The sequence below is a fragment of the Pinus tabuliformis genome, chromosome 6 (assembly GCF_031772625.1).
Source record: "Pinus tabuliformis cultivar Carrire ecotype Pingquan chromosome 6, CPIR1, whole genome shotgun sequence".
Classification (NCBI taxonomy): Eukaryota; Viridiplantae; Streptophyta; class Pinopsida; order Pinales; family Pinaceae; genus Pinus; species Pinus tabuliformis.
Window position 1 is genome coordinate 70729892 of NC_142292.1, and position 17236 is coordinate 70747127.

A 17236-nucleotide genomic window follows, 5' to 3' on the forward strand; every position below is an offset into this window, starting at 1 on the left:
TAGTGATAAGTAGTTCAACTTGAGAAAAAAAAAGTTAAAAATTACATTTTTGGATGCCCGAGTAGAGTTCAAACAAATAATCGAACTCTAATAAGAATATGCTGCAGTTTTTTACAGCTTTGGTTACGTTGATGGCAGAAAATATGGAAAAGGGATCTCAAGCAAAGTACATCCCATAGAATTTTGCATTGGACACATGCCACAAACAGAAATTCCAGTTATGCTTTGTTATGTTACTTCCATATTATGCATACTTCTTGGAGGTATGAACTTCAGAAGGATTTGTGGAGATGGAATCACGTGCAGGACGGTGCCTTTTCCTTTTAAGCTTTGGTAGATTCAAAATCCATGAAGGAACTTCACAGCCAGATGACACCATGACGTTAGCTATATTTCGCAAGAATGGAACATCATCCTCAGTGTATAGACTAACTGCCTCTCCAGCACGTCCAGCTCTTCCACAGCGACCTACAGATAGAAATGCAACCGGGGACTATCTTATTCGCTTGTTGCAGCAGTATTATTTAAAAATAAGAAAATGTAAAGCATCACCCAAATTAAATTTGAAAATATAACACAAAAACAGCATCGCGAATGGCTAAGATGGAACAGGATTAAGTAAAGAAGACAACTAAAGCTTATTATGCACAATCATTTAGCTTTCAAAGATGTGAAATATACCAATACGATGTATATATACAGCAGCTGATTCAGGAAAGTCATAATTAATCACACAGTTCACACCCTTGAAATCCATGCCACGAGCTATCATATCAGTTGCAATTAAAACCCATGTTTTCCCCTCACGGAATTTTTCTACTGCTCTTTCACGCTGCAGAATCCAAATAAAAGAAATCCACGAGTCAACATTTCCAGCACAACCATTGAGGAAAACTTGACACAATTACAAGAAGCATGTACCTGTGCTTGGGTCAGATCAGCATGGATACTGTCAGCTTTTATATCGTCAAACGCAAGTTCCTTGTAAAGTTCATTTGCACGCTCTTTGCTTTGGACAAATATTAATACAGGAGGTTTCAAACTCTGTCAATCAGAGATATTTTCACATTGGGTTAGAATTTCATCTCTTAGTGTGAAAAAACCAACAAACATTGCTGCACAAAGAATGGGTGAATTCACTTCCAGTATGTTCTATCCCCTCATCAAATTGTCAAAGTTTTCATATTGTATCAACAACAGAAAAGCACATTTAGAGATTGACGCACGACTCCCCCTTTATTCATCCAGAAAATAACACATTTCCTTCATGATGGTCATTGTCTCGTGCTTCTCTTGCTCTTGCTTATTTGTCATACTCCCCCTTTATTCATCCAGAAAATAACACATTTCCTTCATGATGGTCATTGTCTCGTGCTTCTCTTGCTCTTGATTATTTGTCATACTTTCACAAATGCAACTTTCTACTATTTGTTAGGAGCAGACAAAATCCCAAGGACAAAAAAATGGCCCTTCAATTGAAATCATAGATATATTATACACTGGTAGATGTCTAGAATCAATAAAAGTGGAGGAATCAGGCAATAGTAAGTGTGAAATTAAAATGAAAAATTACAAATCAACACAGGTCACACCAGAGTTCTACATGATATGTTGAACAATATAAAAGGCGTTAGTGGCTTATCATTCTGAAGCTCTCTGGATCTTCAGAAACATTTGCAAGACCAAGGTGCGAAGCACTGGACTCGTTGGATCATAAAGAAATCATCATTCCTTTGGATAATAAAAATTTGCTTACAAATCCAACCTAAGCTTCAGCTTCAGACAGGAGACATGAAGTGGGTGACCCATTAATTTTTTGATTCGTGGATATGCAGAGCTGATCCTTGATCTAAAAACTAATTCTGAAAATGAAGAAGTTCCAAAACACTGATCAAAGCAGCTTCTTTTTTAAACAAACACTGTAGAATGGCCTCATACACCTTTGCCCATGGAGGTTTTGTCAACATCAACAAACACCAAAAGTTTACGCACTACACAAACCTCATGTACTGATCCCAAAAGGATCCTTTGTAAACAGTGAAGAAATAGCCATGTTCTTAATCCTATTCGCACATCTCTCTTCTTTCATTCCCAGAACAGACCCTGGGGTACAACCTTCCATTTGTTTTGTGATTAAAAAAAGGAAAAAGAAAAAGACGATCAGAATATGCGGGAGTGTTTGTTATAGGGTGGCATACCTTTCAGCATTGCCATAATTAATCCATTCTAACAATGTCTGATGTTGTCGCTTTTGTTGGCCTTAGATAAAACCCCTGATGATGGATTAAGGAGGTCAACTCTTCAAAATGAAAACTTTAAAATTTTGATAAAAATTGCATGGCTAGACTGGGTGAGTTGAGAGAATCATTGGAGAAGACTAGTTGCACAATTATATCTCATATGGTCAGATGGATTGGAAGGGCATGACACCATAAATTTTGCAGTCTTGTCCCAAGAGATCAATATTTATTAATCTGTTGATGCATCCTACTAATGTTAAAAATGCTACAATGTTGCCAAATTTGTTAGACAACTTCATCATGGAGATAGGTATGGCCAATTTTGCCTGTGTCATAATAGATTATGTTGCCAATTAAGTGGCAGCTAGTGGAATGATAATGGAGACACATCTTACACTATTTTGGACTCCATGTGCAACTCACAGTGTCGATTTTAAACCAGAAGATATTGGCACAAATAAGCTTATTAAGGAGGTGATTGAGGAGGCTAAGACCATCACTAAACAAATTCATAACCAATGTTGCATGAAGCGGGGGCAAAGCAGGTGTGTTTTTTGGAAGCAAAGCATCGGAAGTATCATTTTCTAAAAATCCTTGAAAGTGAAATCATTATATATATATATATATATAGATATGTGTTTTTTGGAAGCAAAGCATCGGAAGTATCATTTTCTAAAAATCCTTGAAAGTGAAATCATTATATATATATATATATATATATATATATATATATATATATATGAGTTCGCTTTCGAGGATTTCTAATATATATATATAAGAAATCCTCGAAAGCAAACTCATTATATATATATATATATATATATATATATCATTGCATTTATATTCAAAAAACCTCCAGAATGTCAAATTAGTTGCAGAATATATGAAAGCATGCATATTGTACACAAATCAAGATAGAAATGGCATCCATAGTACATTAATGATTAATTATTCGAGCAACAACCATCTAGAATCTAGATTCTTCTCCTCTTGTCTAACCTTTGCATTTACCACGATTCTCTACGGATATTAATCAACATTGCCCAATTTTAATAAAACTGCCTAATCCAAGCCTTAAATATGGTAGAAAAAACCTTAACATACCTGATCATAACTTTGACTTGAGTGGGGTACATTTTCACTAAGGCCATGACAAAGGAGTTCAACAATCAACACCACAAACACTAGGGTACACATGGGGCTTGGTGCTCTTGATTAAAGAGCCCATACCCTCATACATGATTTAATCTAATGAAATGCCACAATCTCATTGATCCTGAAATCCTAAAAATTGCTAAGCCAGTTGAATTTTGAATGGGATGTGAAATTATATTTTTCTCCATAAAAAGGTCTGATGAAGTTGGAACCACTCTCAAACATCCTGAGTCATTTCATGGTAATGTTAAAAAATTAAGTAAATAGATGAAAAAGAACTTTTACTTTAAGAATTTAACATTAACAATAGGGAGCATCTAGGAAGCGTCTAGGGAGCATCAAGGAAGCACCTTGGCAGTATCTGGGAAGCATTGTTCCTCACATAGAGATTCCAAAATTCCAAAAACAAAAACAAAAAAAGTGACCCGTGAAACCGTGCAAGTGCTTCCCAAAACTACGCAAGAAGTGTAGCAAAACCATGTTGGAACTGCAATTCGGCTTATGAAATCATGACAGTTCCTACAGGTCCAAGAACTGTGATTTTCCAAGCGAAGCGCGGTTCTAAAATTCAAGTGTGCAGTTCCATCTGCAGTTCACTCATGGATCCGCAGGATTAGCAGTTCCAACTTTTGATCCGTGGGGGATGGGGAACGGTTCCTAAAACATTGTTCATAACCATGCCCCAGTACTTAGCCTCATGAGGGCATTCACAAAAAATAGTGTTGGTGTGTATCATTTCTCTTCAATCAATTCTATTTTGTCAGTTGGAGTTGAAGAGAAAGTTTGTTTCTACCAAGAGGTATACTAATCCATTCCACAGGAAACCAAAGGGGCAAGCCATTACTTCATACAATTACAAAGAATCATTTTGGTCTTTAGTATAGGAGTTTTGCGCAATGAGTGAACCTTTAATAAAAGTTCTTCAATTGGTTAATGGTGACAAGCCTGCCATGGGCTACTTGTATGAGACCATGGATAGCGAAAAAGCAATCTGGATATTTTATTACGGACACAGTGAGAAGGGACAGCTCACGACATCATGCTTTGAGATTACACTTATGACGGATGAAACTATTATCGCAAAATATACCAAGCCTAGTGCAAAGCCCCACTAGGCAATCTAGACCTTATGGCAACAAGAGATCAGCCACCACTATCATCTCAGCGGCCTTTCTCCAATTGTTTAGTGGTGAATTATATCCTACAAGGGAGGCTTCCCTATAAAGATCACCTAAAGTATTCAACAAAGAGGATTTAAGGTGATGCAAGGTCTAATAATTGAGGGAAAAGTATTGACAGAGACTAGGAAAGCTAAGATAAGATTTACCACAGTTCAAGTGCTTTATTATAAGTTATAATTTAGTGTTCGAGAGATATTCAAGCATATATGGCAAAATCTTCGCTTGTGACCACATGCCATCCCCTTACTAGACATTTTGGGACTCTAGGGCTCTAAGAGAACTGAAATTGGGTAGATACCCAATTTATTGTATTTTAGACTACTTTGGCTAAGGCTAACCTAGTTGTCCTCTTGGGCCTAGCACTCCCAACACTAAAGGTGTATAACACTCCTAATTTGTAATCATCTCTTTTATGCCTACTATTTTATCGATTTAGCGTTTGTTAGCTGGTCCCATTAGAATGTCACTTCTATTCCGTCATCTCAACAAAGAATGACCAACCATGATTGTCTTATAATTGTTGGGGTATACACTAGAAATCAATTTGTTTATCTAGCAGATAGTGTGGTGGGAACAAGTTGTGGGAAGCCTATGCTAACAACATGATTAAATAGGTCAACAATGTCATCATCAAGTGTATGAAGACCATGCTTGAACAACTCAACCTAAAACCCTTTGTTTACGACTCTATTGGTATTCATCAACACTACCCCCTAGATATATCCCAAAAAGGAATAAGTAGTGGGGGTGGTAGCAAAAGTAACTTGGGACAAAGGTTGTCTCGAGATATCAAAGAGAAAGGAAGTACAGGAGAACATGGAACTAGGATCAAGGTCAAAAGGGAGGGGAAAGTGTGAAAATTCTATCACTGCAGCAACTGATTTATTTTTCCTACTTATTTCATCATAAGTTATTCATGAAATTACTTTAACAAACATTAAAATAAATATTGCTGCAGATATCACACCGTAATACAGAAACAAACATATGCACACATTGACACAGTTATTTTGGACTAATGTCCCCGGAAAAACCCAATGTGGGAAAACCGGTGCAACAAGGGAGGATTTTATTATTCAGCAATTTTCTTGTACAACAGGGTGCCAAACTGGCTTACCCACAGATAGACAAACTTCCAACACTTTTCTAAACCCAGCGTAGGCCCTATTGACCTCTGCTACAGCCTGAAACCCTCTGCGTCAACCTGAAACCCTCTGCGTCAGCCTACTGAGGCTCTGCGCAGCCTCTCTAGGCTTCTGCGTCACTCCTGCAACCTCTGCGTGGATGACGCAGGGCCTTCTGGCTCTGCGCAGTCTCTGTTGCCTATGTGTGGCTTCCTCTAGCTCTGTGTCTGCCTCTTCTGCACTGATCTCCCATCTCTCTGTTCCGTACTTGCTGCCTCCTGACTGCTCACCAGACCATTGGTTCAATTTCTCAGCAAACACCGCTCCAAAAATTGAACTGACTAGTCTCCCTCAGTGTGTTCTCCAAGTGCCCCTCAAGCGTCCTCTTATACTTTTTCTGTTGACATCTCAACGGCCGAGATTAAGTCCCTAATCAACCACTAAGATTAGATTTGGCTTGATCCATGTCTTTTGGACCATTCTAACACTACACATTAATTTTTTATTTTCCCTAAGTTTAGACTTAGGGACTCCATTAAAAATATTAATTATTTTAATATCTCCTAATCTGTTTAGAATTTGCCCAAACCCTTTCTGGGTATTGGAGATCTTATGTGCCCCAACCTCTCCACCAAATGTCGTGGCTAGAGCACATCCAATGCTACGCCAAATCAACACTCCCTCTTAACGAGGATTGTGCTCTAACAATACTCCTTACTGAGTATTACTCTGATCATCTGGGATCGGTACCTGCCCAACATCCTCTACACTGTTGTCTCCTGTACTGCTGCCCATGACTCTACTACTGCCACTGCTGCATCTGTACGACAACTCCCTCTGCATCCGTGTTGTTGCTGGTCCTTTCTCCCAACACTGCATCCGCACTGCAACTTCCTCTGCATCTGTGCTGTTGTTGGTCCTTTCTCCCAACACTGCATCTGCACTGCAACTCCCTCTTCATTCGTGCTGCTAACACACTACTTCTGAAAGGGGTTCTTTACCATCCCCATCTTTTCCCTGAAGTAGTCAAATTTTGACTTTCCAAGGGCCTTGGTGAGGATATCTGCCACTTGTTCCCCTGTAGGAGTGTAGCTCAACTGTACAGCTCCTCGTTGGACACAATCTCTGACAAAGTGACACCGGATATCAATATGCTTTGACCTATCATGAAATATTGGATTCTTAGAGAGTTTGATGCAACTCTGATTATCACACATGATCCTGGTTGCCTCCATATTTCTTCTGAATAGGTTTACCAGCAGTTTTCTAAGCCATATGGCCTCACACGAAGTTGTGCTTGCTGCCATATATTCTGCCTCAGACGAGCTCAGAGCCACGGACTTCTGTTTCCTACTTCACCAGGAGGCTATTCCTGATCCAATGTTGAAACAGTACCCAGAGGTACTTGTCCAATCCACTGAACTTCCTGCCCAATCTACATCAGTGAATCCACTCAACCTAATATCCTTCCCTTTGTTGTACAAGAGCCCATAATCAACCGTTCCCTGTAAATACCTGAGAACGTGTTTGGTCGCTGCCCAGTGAGCCCTCTTTGGTTCCACCATGAACTGACTGAGGGTGTTGACAGCGTAGCAAATATCTAGCCTGGTATTGGCTAGATACATCAGAGACCCTATGAGTTGTCGGTATAGGGTGGGATCGACATCCTTGTCTTCTGATGCATCAATCTTCTTCCAGTTGGTGATCATTGGCGTAGCCATAGGTCTACAGTCTCCCATCCCAATCCTTTTTAAGATTTCTATAGCATACCTTCCTTGCCAAAGGAAGATTTCTCCTTTCTGCTGCCAAACTTCCAACCCTATGAAATAGTGCATTCGTCCCAGGTCCTTCATATCGAACTCTGTGGCTAGATTTTTCTTGCAGTCTTCAATGAGTCTGGATGATCCTGTCAGGAAGAAATCATCCACATATAATACCAAGATAAGTGGCTCGCTCTCTACGACCAGATAGTAGAGATTCGGATCCGCGTCACTCTTGACAAACCCCATCTTCTGCAAGCAGTCATTTATTCGACCATACCACGCTCTTGGTGCCTGCTTCAGCCCATACTAGGCTTTCTTCAATCTGCATACATGAGACTTCTTCTCATGAGTTTCAAAGCCCTCTGGTTGTTCAATGTATACTTCTTCTTCTATTACCCCATTCAGAAATGTCGTCTTGGCATCCATCTGATAGATCTCCCATCCCATCTGGGGTGTAAGAGATATCACGGTCCTAATAGATGTATACCTGGCTACCAGGGCAAAGGTTTCCTCATAGTCAATCCCTTCCTTTTGAGCATACCCCATAGCCACAAACCTGGCCTTGTATTTTTCAATACTGTCGTCCGCAGCATATTTGATCTTGTAGATCCATCTTGAACCTACCACGGATCTGTCTTGAGGCCTTGACACCACCTCCCAGACATCGTTTACCATTATGGAGTTATACTCCTCCACCATCGCATCTAGCCAGACCTGATCCTGAGCCGCCTCCTTGAAGCTGGCAGGCTCTCCATCCTGAGCTATTAACGCCTGATACCTGTCTGGCTGTTTTAGCTCCCTTTTATTGTTCCTTGGCTCTCCAATGAATTTTTCTGCATCACGTAGAATCTGACAAAGTTCCCTGCTGGTTCTTCCTCTGCCAACAGGTGCTTCTGTTCACTCCTCTTCCTCATCCTGAGAATCTTCCTGATCTAAGGAGGGATTCTTCACTTTCGTTGGTTGAAGAGGCATGACCAACGAATCCTCTTTCGACTGCTCCTTGGAAGGCATTTCGCGAGATCTTCTAAAAGCTCTGTCCTCCATGAACTTCACATCTCATCGTACTACTACCTTCCTGCTCTCTGGAAGATAGATCTTGTATGCCTTAGCGTTCTCGCTATATCTTGCCAGATACCCCTTTTCTGCAGTTTGATCCAGCTTCTTCCTCTTTTCTTCGGGTATGCAACAATATGCCAAACTCCCAAATATCTTGAAATGACTAACTTCAGGTGTCTTCCCAGTGAAGACTTTCTCTAGAGTAACCTTGCCCAATGCCAGATGAGTCCTGTTCTGAACGTAGACAGTTGTGTTGCATGCTTCTACCCACAGGAATTTTGGCATATCCTGATCATACAGCATGGCCCTAGCTACTTCTACAATAGTCCTGTTTTTCCTTTCTGCCACCCCTTTTTGCTCCGGATTGTAGGGAGTTGTCCACTCTCTTATGATGCCCTCCTTCGCGCAATAATCAGTGAAGTCCTTATCGACATATTCTCCACCATTATCTGAGAGCAAGACTTTTATTTTCTTACCTGTTAGATTCTCCACTAGAGCCTTGAACTCCTTGAATCGACAGAAAACCTCATCCTTGGTTTTCAGAAAATAGATCCAAGTTTTCCTCGAGTGGTCATCAATGAAGGTAAGGAAATACTCGGCACCGCTGACTGCTTTGACGGACATAGGTCCGCAGATAGCTGAGTGTATCAATCCTAGTACACTCTTGGCCTTGTGGTTGCTCCTAGTAAATGTCGCCTTGGCATACTTTCCTAGAGCGCATCCCCTGCATACATCATCTCGTTCCGTACTCAGATATGGAACTCCTGTTATAGTGCTCCTGAGAATTCTCAGAGCTCCATGGTGCAAGTGACCCATCCTTCTGTGCCATAATTCATTCAAGTCTTTGTCCCCATGACTGCCTATTAGTGCCATTGGAGATTCTAGTTGTAATCTGTACAACCGATTACTTCTGATCCCGATCTGCACTTTCTTTTTCTAGCTCAGGGGTTTGACGTATACCTTTTCCTTGATGAAGTAGACGGCATAGCCCTTGCCTTGTAGTTGTGACACGGAAAGTAAGTTCATCCCCAATCCTGGCACATGCAGCACATTTGTGGCACGGAACCGCTCTCTCGATTCTGTCTAAAAAACTATGGTACCCTTTCCTACTGGAGTAAACTTTGCCTTGTTCCCCATGGTGATCTGAAGTTCATCTTCTCTTCTCGATATTCTGAGAAACACTCCCTGATTCCCGTCATATGCCACGAGGCTCCACTATCTATGTACCATACTTATGATGATGCAGCACTAGTCATGCACGCCACTTGTTCTTCCAACCTAGAAGCCAACATAGAGAAATCGAAATCTCTCTCTTGTGCAATCTTTTGAAAATCTGCGTGTGCCCCCTGAGGTAGATGCCTCTGCATCGTGGTCTCGACCCATAACTGATTTTCCCTTTCTGTCTCTGATTACTTCCTCTGATATCATGTGAAAATTCTATTACTGTAGCAACTGATTTATTTTTCCTACTTATTTCATCATAAGTCATTCATGAAATTACATCAACAAACATTAAAATAAATATTGTTGCAAATATCACACCGTAATACAGAAATAAACATATGCACACATTGACACAGTTATTTTGGACTAATGTCCCCGTAAAAACCCAATGTGGGAAAACCGGTGCAACAAGGGAGGATTTTATTATTCAACAATTTTCTTGTACAAGAGGGTGCCAAACTAGCTTACCCACAAATAGACAAACTTCCAGCCTTTTCTAAACCCAGCGTAGGCCCTACTGACCTCTGCTACAGATTGAAACCCTCTGCGTCAGCCTACTGAGGCTCTGCGCAGCCTCTCTGAGCTTCTGCGTCACTCCCGCAACCTCTGCATGGATGACGCAGGCCCTTCTAGCTCTGTGCAGTCTCTGCTGCCTCTGCGTGGCTTTCTCTGGCTCTGCATCTGCCTCTTCTGCCCTGATCTCCCATCTCTTTGTTCTGTACTTGCTGCCTCCTGACTGCTCTCCAAACCACTGGTTCAATTTCTCAGCAAACCCCGCTCCAAAAATTGAACTCACTGGTCTCCCTCAGTGTGTTCTCCAAGTGCCCCTCAAGCCTCCTTTTATACTTTTTCTGTTAACATCTCAACGCTGAGATTAAGTCCCTAATCAACGACTAAGATTAGATCTTGCTTGATCCATGTCTTTTGGACCATTCTAACACAGATTCATATTAATACACATTAATATTTTATTTTCCCTAAGTTTAGACTTAGGGACTCCGTTAAAAATATTAATTATTTTAATATCTCCTGATCTGTTTGGAATCTGCCCAAACCCTTTCTGGGTATTGGAAATCTTATGTGCCCCAACCTCTCCACCAAATTTCGTGGCTAGAGCACATCTGATGCTGCCCCAAATAACAGAAAGCGGTAGAGGAAAATGGTGTGCCAAAAGGTTTTAGTACAATGGAAAAGGAAAGCACACAATTAATGCCTCATGATGAGTTGTTTCTTGTGGCTTAGGAGGCAACAATAAATGTTCCTAAGACTAAGGTAATTGAACAAATGGAAGGTCTTCCTCCCATGTAAATAGGTGCTTGAAGTTGTACATTCTACAAGTGCGTACAATCATCTCGTTAACTACCTTTCCATGTCCATCAATCTAGGGAAGGATGGTAGTCAATTTAGTCAGTTTGGTCTCCATCATGGACCAAAAGAGACTTAGTGTGAGAATATTTAATGTAAACCCAACATGACTAGTTTGCTCAACCTCTAGGACCACTTCATTTATGGTTAACCACTTTAGTAGTTATTGCAACGCCACCCACAAGGGTCTTAGGGGTAAACCCCAATCCTATTTATTGGTGAGACTCTAGACTCATTTCACATAATGCATACTATGCACCTTGCACACACAATGCATTGTGCTCTTTGGGATCTTATTATGAAGTAGTGCTTTAATGTTTAAAGGTGTTAGTCAACACCACCCATTTCACCCAATTACCATGGGCTCATCTTAAAATCTTAACATGGTATCAAAGTCATGGTTCTATGAGGATTAAAACAAAAGCCCTATTTTTATTATAGATGATATCAGTTCTATTCAAAGGATGACAACATGATCAGTAGCATACATTCATTCTTGAAGTGATGTTGAATCGCGATGCACTTCACATGGGCAACTAGACATGTCACATGTTTTGGGAAGTTTGCGTGATGGTCTTCAAACGGCTCAGTAGACATGTCACATTTTTTCCAATTCTGCATGATCATATATGAATATTTTACATTTCTTATGTGCTTAATACAAGAGATATAAAATGTAGTAGCTATCTCATTCTATGGTCACTGTCACTACAAAATCTAATAGGCCTGGTGCAAAGCCTCACTAGGTATGTCTAGACCTCGAGGTAACAAAAGATTGGTTACCATTATCACTTTAGTATCCTTTCTCCGGCTATCCAATGGTATTGAAACCAATGTTACATTTATAGTTATTGACAATTTATCATCGAGGGTCCAAAAATTATGGGCAATAATGGGAAAAAAATCAATATTATCGAGAAACTTAAAAAAATACAAAAATAATCATGTTTTTTTTCAATTTTTTAACTTTTAAAACAACATCAACATCAAACAAACACATAGATACATAAATATGAAAATAAAATCGATATATAGGATGTATAAAACGTCAGGTGATAAATCAGATATCGATATTGAAATATGATATTTATCCTGAGCCATAAGATCTAATAGAATGATGCAAAATCATATCAAAACAAAAATGAATGTATCTCATGAGATGAATCATGGCAACGAAAATAGAAGATTTCCCCCTATTTGCTTGATCGAAAATGGTCACGACATCCTCAACAATGTTATTAGAACTGGATCAAAAAATTGGTCAACAAAAAATACATAAAATGTTCAAATTTTGAAAAGACCATATAAATCATGTGCATCCATATGAATCCAAATTATTATACACAAATATGCAAAATTTCTCATATATATAGCACGGGTGCATATTGATACAGGTGGATCTTCAGATACAATGGCATGGAAAAACTAAAAATTCAAAGCGGCAGGAAAAGCAAGTATCCTGACATCAGATCGAAGTGCTCGTCGCCCTGGTTCCAACGGTGCGAACGGCACTCCAATCTGAGTCTGGATGATGAAGTTGTGGCAGAAAGAAGGTTGCCTTGTTCCTTTGTAAAATGAGGCTTTTTTCCTAAAAATGGCTTTAAGCCTTTAAAAGGCAAAATCGCAATCGGAGGGTCCAAAGGAGCGGACTTAAGGAGGCGCAACAGAACCCCCGATCAGCGATCTCCAATTAATCGGAGTCAAGAGCAAGCGATGGCCAATATCAGGACGCAAGACCCACGATCAGCGATTTCGATCGGCGATCGGAGAAGCGATCGAATTGGCGGGAGTGATCGGAACGACGGGATCGGTAGCGGCGATTGGAAGAACCAAACACTGGGACCCCAGGCCGTTGCATATGCCGATGCCATCGGCCAACGCTGATATCGGCGATCGGTGGTCGGCAAATCCCCCGCTAATAGCACTGTGGAACCAGCGATGTGCAATTGCGATATGGGGATCGGACCCGATGGGTCTATAAGCCCGATTTAAGGAAATTTGAAGTCCGGGACTTCGGTTTTCTTAGTGTTTTCTGTGTATTATCCGCTTAAATAGAAAAGGGCCATTTTAAAGGGGTTTGTTGCATAGAAAGGTCGGACAGTCGGCCCGTCGATCCTTTCAAGAAAACGGCTTCCATTATAATCAAAAAACCCCCGATTTTTAAGCAACCTTGTATTATAAAGCCCGATACACACAACAAAACGCAGAGAGAGGAATTTTTGGCACGCAGAGAGAGGCAGAGCTTACAGAAAGGGCAAGAGGTCAATTTGTCGGAATTGGGCAAATTTTATATGTTTTCAGCCCCTCTCAACGCCACGGACGCAATGGTGTTGTCCATTTCTCCATCTGAGGTCTCCATTTCACAGCCATTTTCCAGAATGGAGGTATAAGCCTCTTTTTATGTAAACTGATGAATGTATCCTCTTCTTTTCATGCCATTTAATGAATGAAGGCCTCCCCATTGATCGAGCAGGGCCCGGAGACGTAGTCCGAGTTGGAAGAACTTCGTTATCAAGTCTCATTGTCTTTTGTTCGTGCTTTTGTGTTTTCTTCTTCTTTTCTTGTGTGCACATTAATTTCTGTGTTAAGCTGCAATTTTCACATGTGATTCTTTCATACATCTATAAGCAAAAGATTCCTGGATCACATATAACCAAAATATCCCTAAGTGCAATCCATTTATGAATCAAAATAGATCAATAGAGATGCTCTATATTATAAATGGCCTCCAAAACCAAAAGAAAATCATGCTAGAAATAGTTACATAACATCAAAATTATTACCAAAATTGGGATCCTCGTCATCAAGATATCCCTCTGAGCATTAAAATAAGATAGAAAAAGCTTAACATTCTACTCAATGATTTTGCTTGAGTGAAGTATACATTTTCACTAGGATCATGGAGGAGCTCAACATCAATGTCATCAACATCGAGGTACATAGAGGACTTGGCATCTTGATTAAATGTTAGTTCCTTACCCTCATACATCGGAGAATCTAGTAGAAATGTTGCAATCCCTCCAATCCTAAAATCCTAAAAAATTGTAAATAGATTTTTGGAGCTGAACTATATGAAAACAAAAAAAAACAAAAAACAAAAAAAAAATTGTCCCTAAATATGGGCAGAGTGTCTTCCTAAAACGTTGAACGTTTCAACCTACTTACATAGCTCAGCTTCAGAAGTCTATCTATAATATGAACACCTATGAAAATGTGCATTCAAACATCCCAAAAACTATTAAGTCTACTAGATTTTGAGTGGAATCTAAAATTCTACTTTCTCCATATGAAATCCAATGAGGTCCAAACCACTTTCAAACATCTTAAGTCAATTAATGGTAATGTTAAAAATTTAAGTAAATTTCATCATTTTACCTTAAGAATTTAATATTACCATTAACTACTGTAGGAGTTTACAAGGTAAGTTCCTTAGATTAAACACCAAAAGACACCGCTCACAAACAAATCACAGATCAGTACACCAGTATTCTTGACGTGGTTAAAACCCTCAAAGAGCGAAACAGTGCGCGGCTTGAACCAACATAACCACTTCAAGCAATATTATTAATGTAAAAGAAAGAAAATTTACATACGCTTCTCTCATAAACGGTCTCCCACAAATGACCCTCCATGCTCTTTAAATAGAGATCATGGACCAATCGAGTGTTAAGCCACGGATCAAGTGTCGATAATACCAAGGAGAGAATGAACCGTCGGATCACTTCATGTCTAGAACATATTGTGACAGTGGAATTGTAAGTTGCAAAAAGTACATACTAAAGAAACACACTTTACCTAACTATACACTAGACCAAGTTATACTTAATTAATGTCTATGTGTCGAAATATCCTAACATCCCCCCTTAAGAACAACTTGGGATAGGATTGAAGGATGTACAAAGATGACACAAAAGGAGACGGAAGGAGGCATTAGAGCCTATCCCCCCTTAGTGACAACTTCCTGAACTCCAACCATAAATCGAAATTTAGTAAACTTCGCCTCTGTGAGAGCCTTTGTAAAGATGTCTACAACTTGATCATTGGTTGAACAATATTGCATTTCAAGGACAAGGTCATAAATGAGCTTTCTGATGAAGTGCATGTGTAGTTCAATGCGTTTGTTGCGTTGTTGTTGGACTGGATCTTTGCATAGTTGAATGGAACTTTGATTATCATACCAAAGTGTAGTCGGATGATGTTGCTGAAAACCAAACTTTGACAGGATCTGAAGAAGCCACAGGGCTTCCTTACTAACTTCAACGGCGCCACAATACTCTGCTTCTGCTGAAGAAAGAGAAATGGCACGTTGTTTCTGGCAAGCCCATGTAATAGGTCCAAAACCAAGAGTGAAGACACAATTGATAGTAGACTTCTAATCATCAGGGTCACCATCCCAATCAGAATCAGTGAAACCAACCAATAGAGCAGATGCTCCTATACTGTAATGAATCCCAAACTGAATTGTACCTCGAACATAGTAAAGTATTCTTTTAGTTGCTTTCCAATAACTTTCATGTGGTTTGTGCATAAATCGAGCAACAAGGCCAACAACAAAGGAAAGGTCAGGACGGGTATGGGTCAGATACAAAAGTTTTCTAACATGCTAATGTTATAAGGTAGCATCAACTTCAGGGGAAGTACAAGTGATTGAAAGTTTGACTCCAGACTGAAAGGGAGAAGGGATTGGCTTACAATCTTCCATGTTAAATTGGCATAGAAGTCACAGGCATACTTGGACTGGGAAAGGGAAATACCTTCTTTGAATTGCAAGACTTGAAGACCAAGAAAATAATGCAAGTGTCCTAAGTCTGTCATTTCAAACTGCTTTTCAAGGCTAGACTTCACATGGTTTATAAGGTTGGGATCACTACCATTAAGGATAAGATCATCAACATAAAGAACAAGAATGATAAGGGACTTACCCACTTTCTTGGAGTAGACAGTATTGTCAGAATGACACCTAGAAAAGTCAGTGTCTAAAAGAAAGCTATCCATTTTGGCATACCAAGCCCAAGGAGCTTGCTTGAGACCATAAAGGGATTTCTTAAGTCGAAATACAAGGCTAGAGTCTTTTTGTATAAAGCCAGGAGGTTGTTCCATATAGATGTCTTCATGCAAGTCCCCGTGCAAGAAGGCGGATTTAACATCCATCTGATCGACTTCCCATTTGAAAGAGGCAGCAAGGGAAAGAACAAGGCAGATAGAGTTCATTTTGTTAACAGGGGAGAAGGTTTCAGTATAGTCAATGCCTTCAACTTGTGAAAAAACCTTAGCAACAAGACAAGCTTTATGTTTAACAACTTTTCCATCTAATCCAAACTTGGTTATGTAAACCCATTTGCATCTAACAAGTTTTCATCCTTTTGGAAGAGGAACAAGGTCCCATGTATTATCTGCCAATAATGAACGATATTATTCATTCATAGTTGCATCCCAATCTGGATGGCTTGAAGCTTCTACAAAGGTGTCAGGATCATAATTCGCGGAAACTTGAGCCAGTAAAGAAGAGGCTCTATTGAACTAAGAACGTGTATGACGTTGATCTGTAGGATCACCTGCAAGAGCATTTGTTGCATCCCAAGTAGCGCGGACCTATTTTGGAAGCTGAGGAGCTGAAGGAAGATCCCAAGAAGGTGGGGGAGGATTGTCATCCTCGCTGTCATCATCTGAAGAAGGAATATTTTCAAAAGTAGAAGAGATAGAGAGAGGTGGCACATCCGTCGAACTAGGCTCGTAGGCCGATATATTTTCATCAAACTTTACATCTCTTCTAATGATTATATTTTTTGATTTAGGTTGAAGAAGTCTATATCCTTTGACATCTTCAGAATATCCAACAAAAATACCTTTTTCACTTCTAGGTTCTAAGTCTTTATGTTTCTCATCTGGAATATGGGCCCATGCTTCACTTCCAAAAACACGAAAGTGACTTACACCTGGTTTAATTGAGCTCTATGCTTCTTCTGGAGTGATATTCTTAAAAACCTTAGTATGAGTGCGATTTACAATGTAATTTGCTCAGTTAATTGCTTATGCCCAAAAATTAAGACTAAGTCCTTTAGATTGAAGCATACAATTAGCCATTTCCTTTCATGGGCAATTGTTCCTTTCAGCTACACCATTTTTCT

The 17236-nt window shown here is 39.8% G+C and overlaps 1 protein-coding gene across 1 annotated transcript in view; it reads right to left on the reverse strand.

Moving 5' to 3' along the window:
- The window catches only part of LOC149257293 (P-loop containing nucleoside triphosphate hydrolases superfamily protein), a 92131-nt gene continuing 74895 nt past the window's right edge, over window positions 1-17236 (reverse strand). The window contains exons 10-12 of the mRNA XM_089413908.1: window positions 922-1044; window positions 682-832; window positions 1-468 (exon numbers count right to left, since the gene is read on the reverse strand). Coding sequence (XP_089270034.1) covers window positions 245-468; window positions 682-832; window positions 922-1044 — 498 coding nt within the window. The 3' untranslated portion in view covers window positions 1-244. The remainder of the gene's footprint in view (window positions 469-681; window positions 833-921; window positions 1045-17236) is intronic.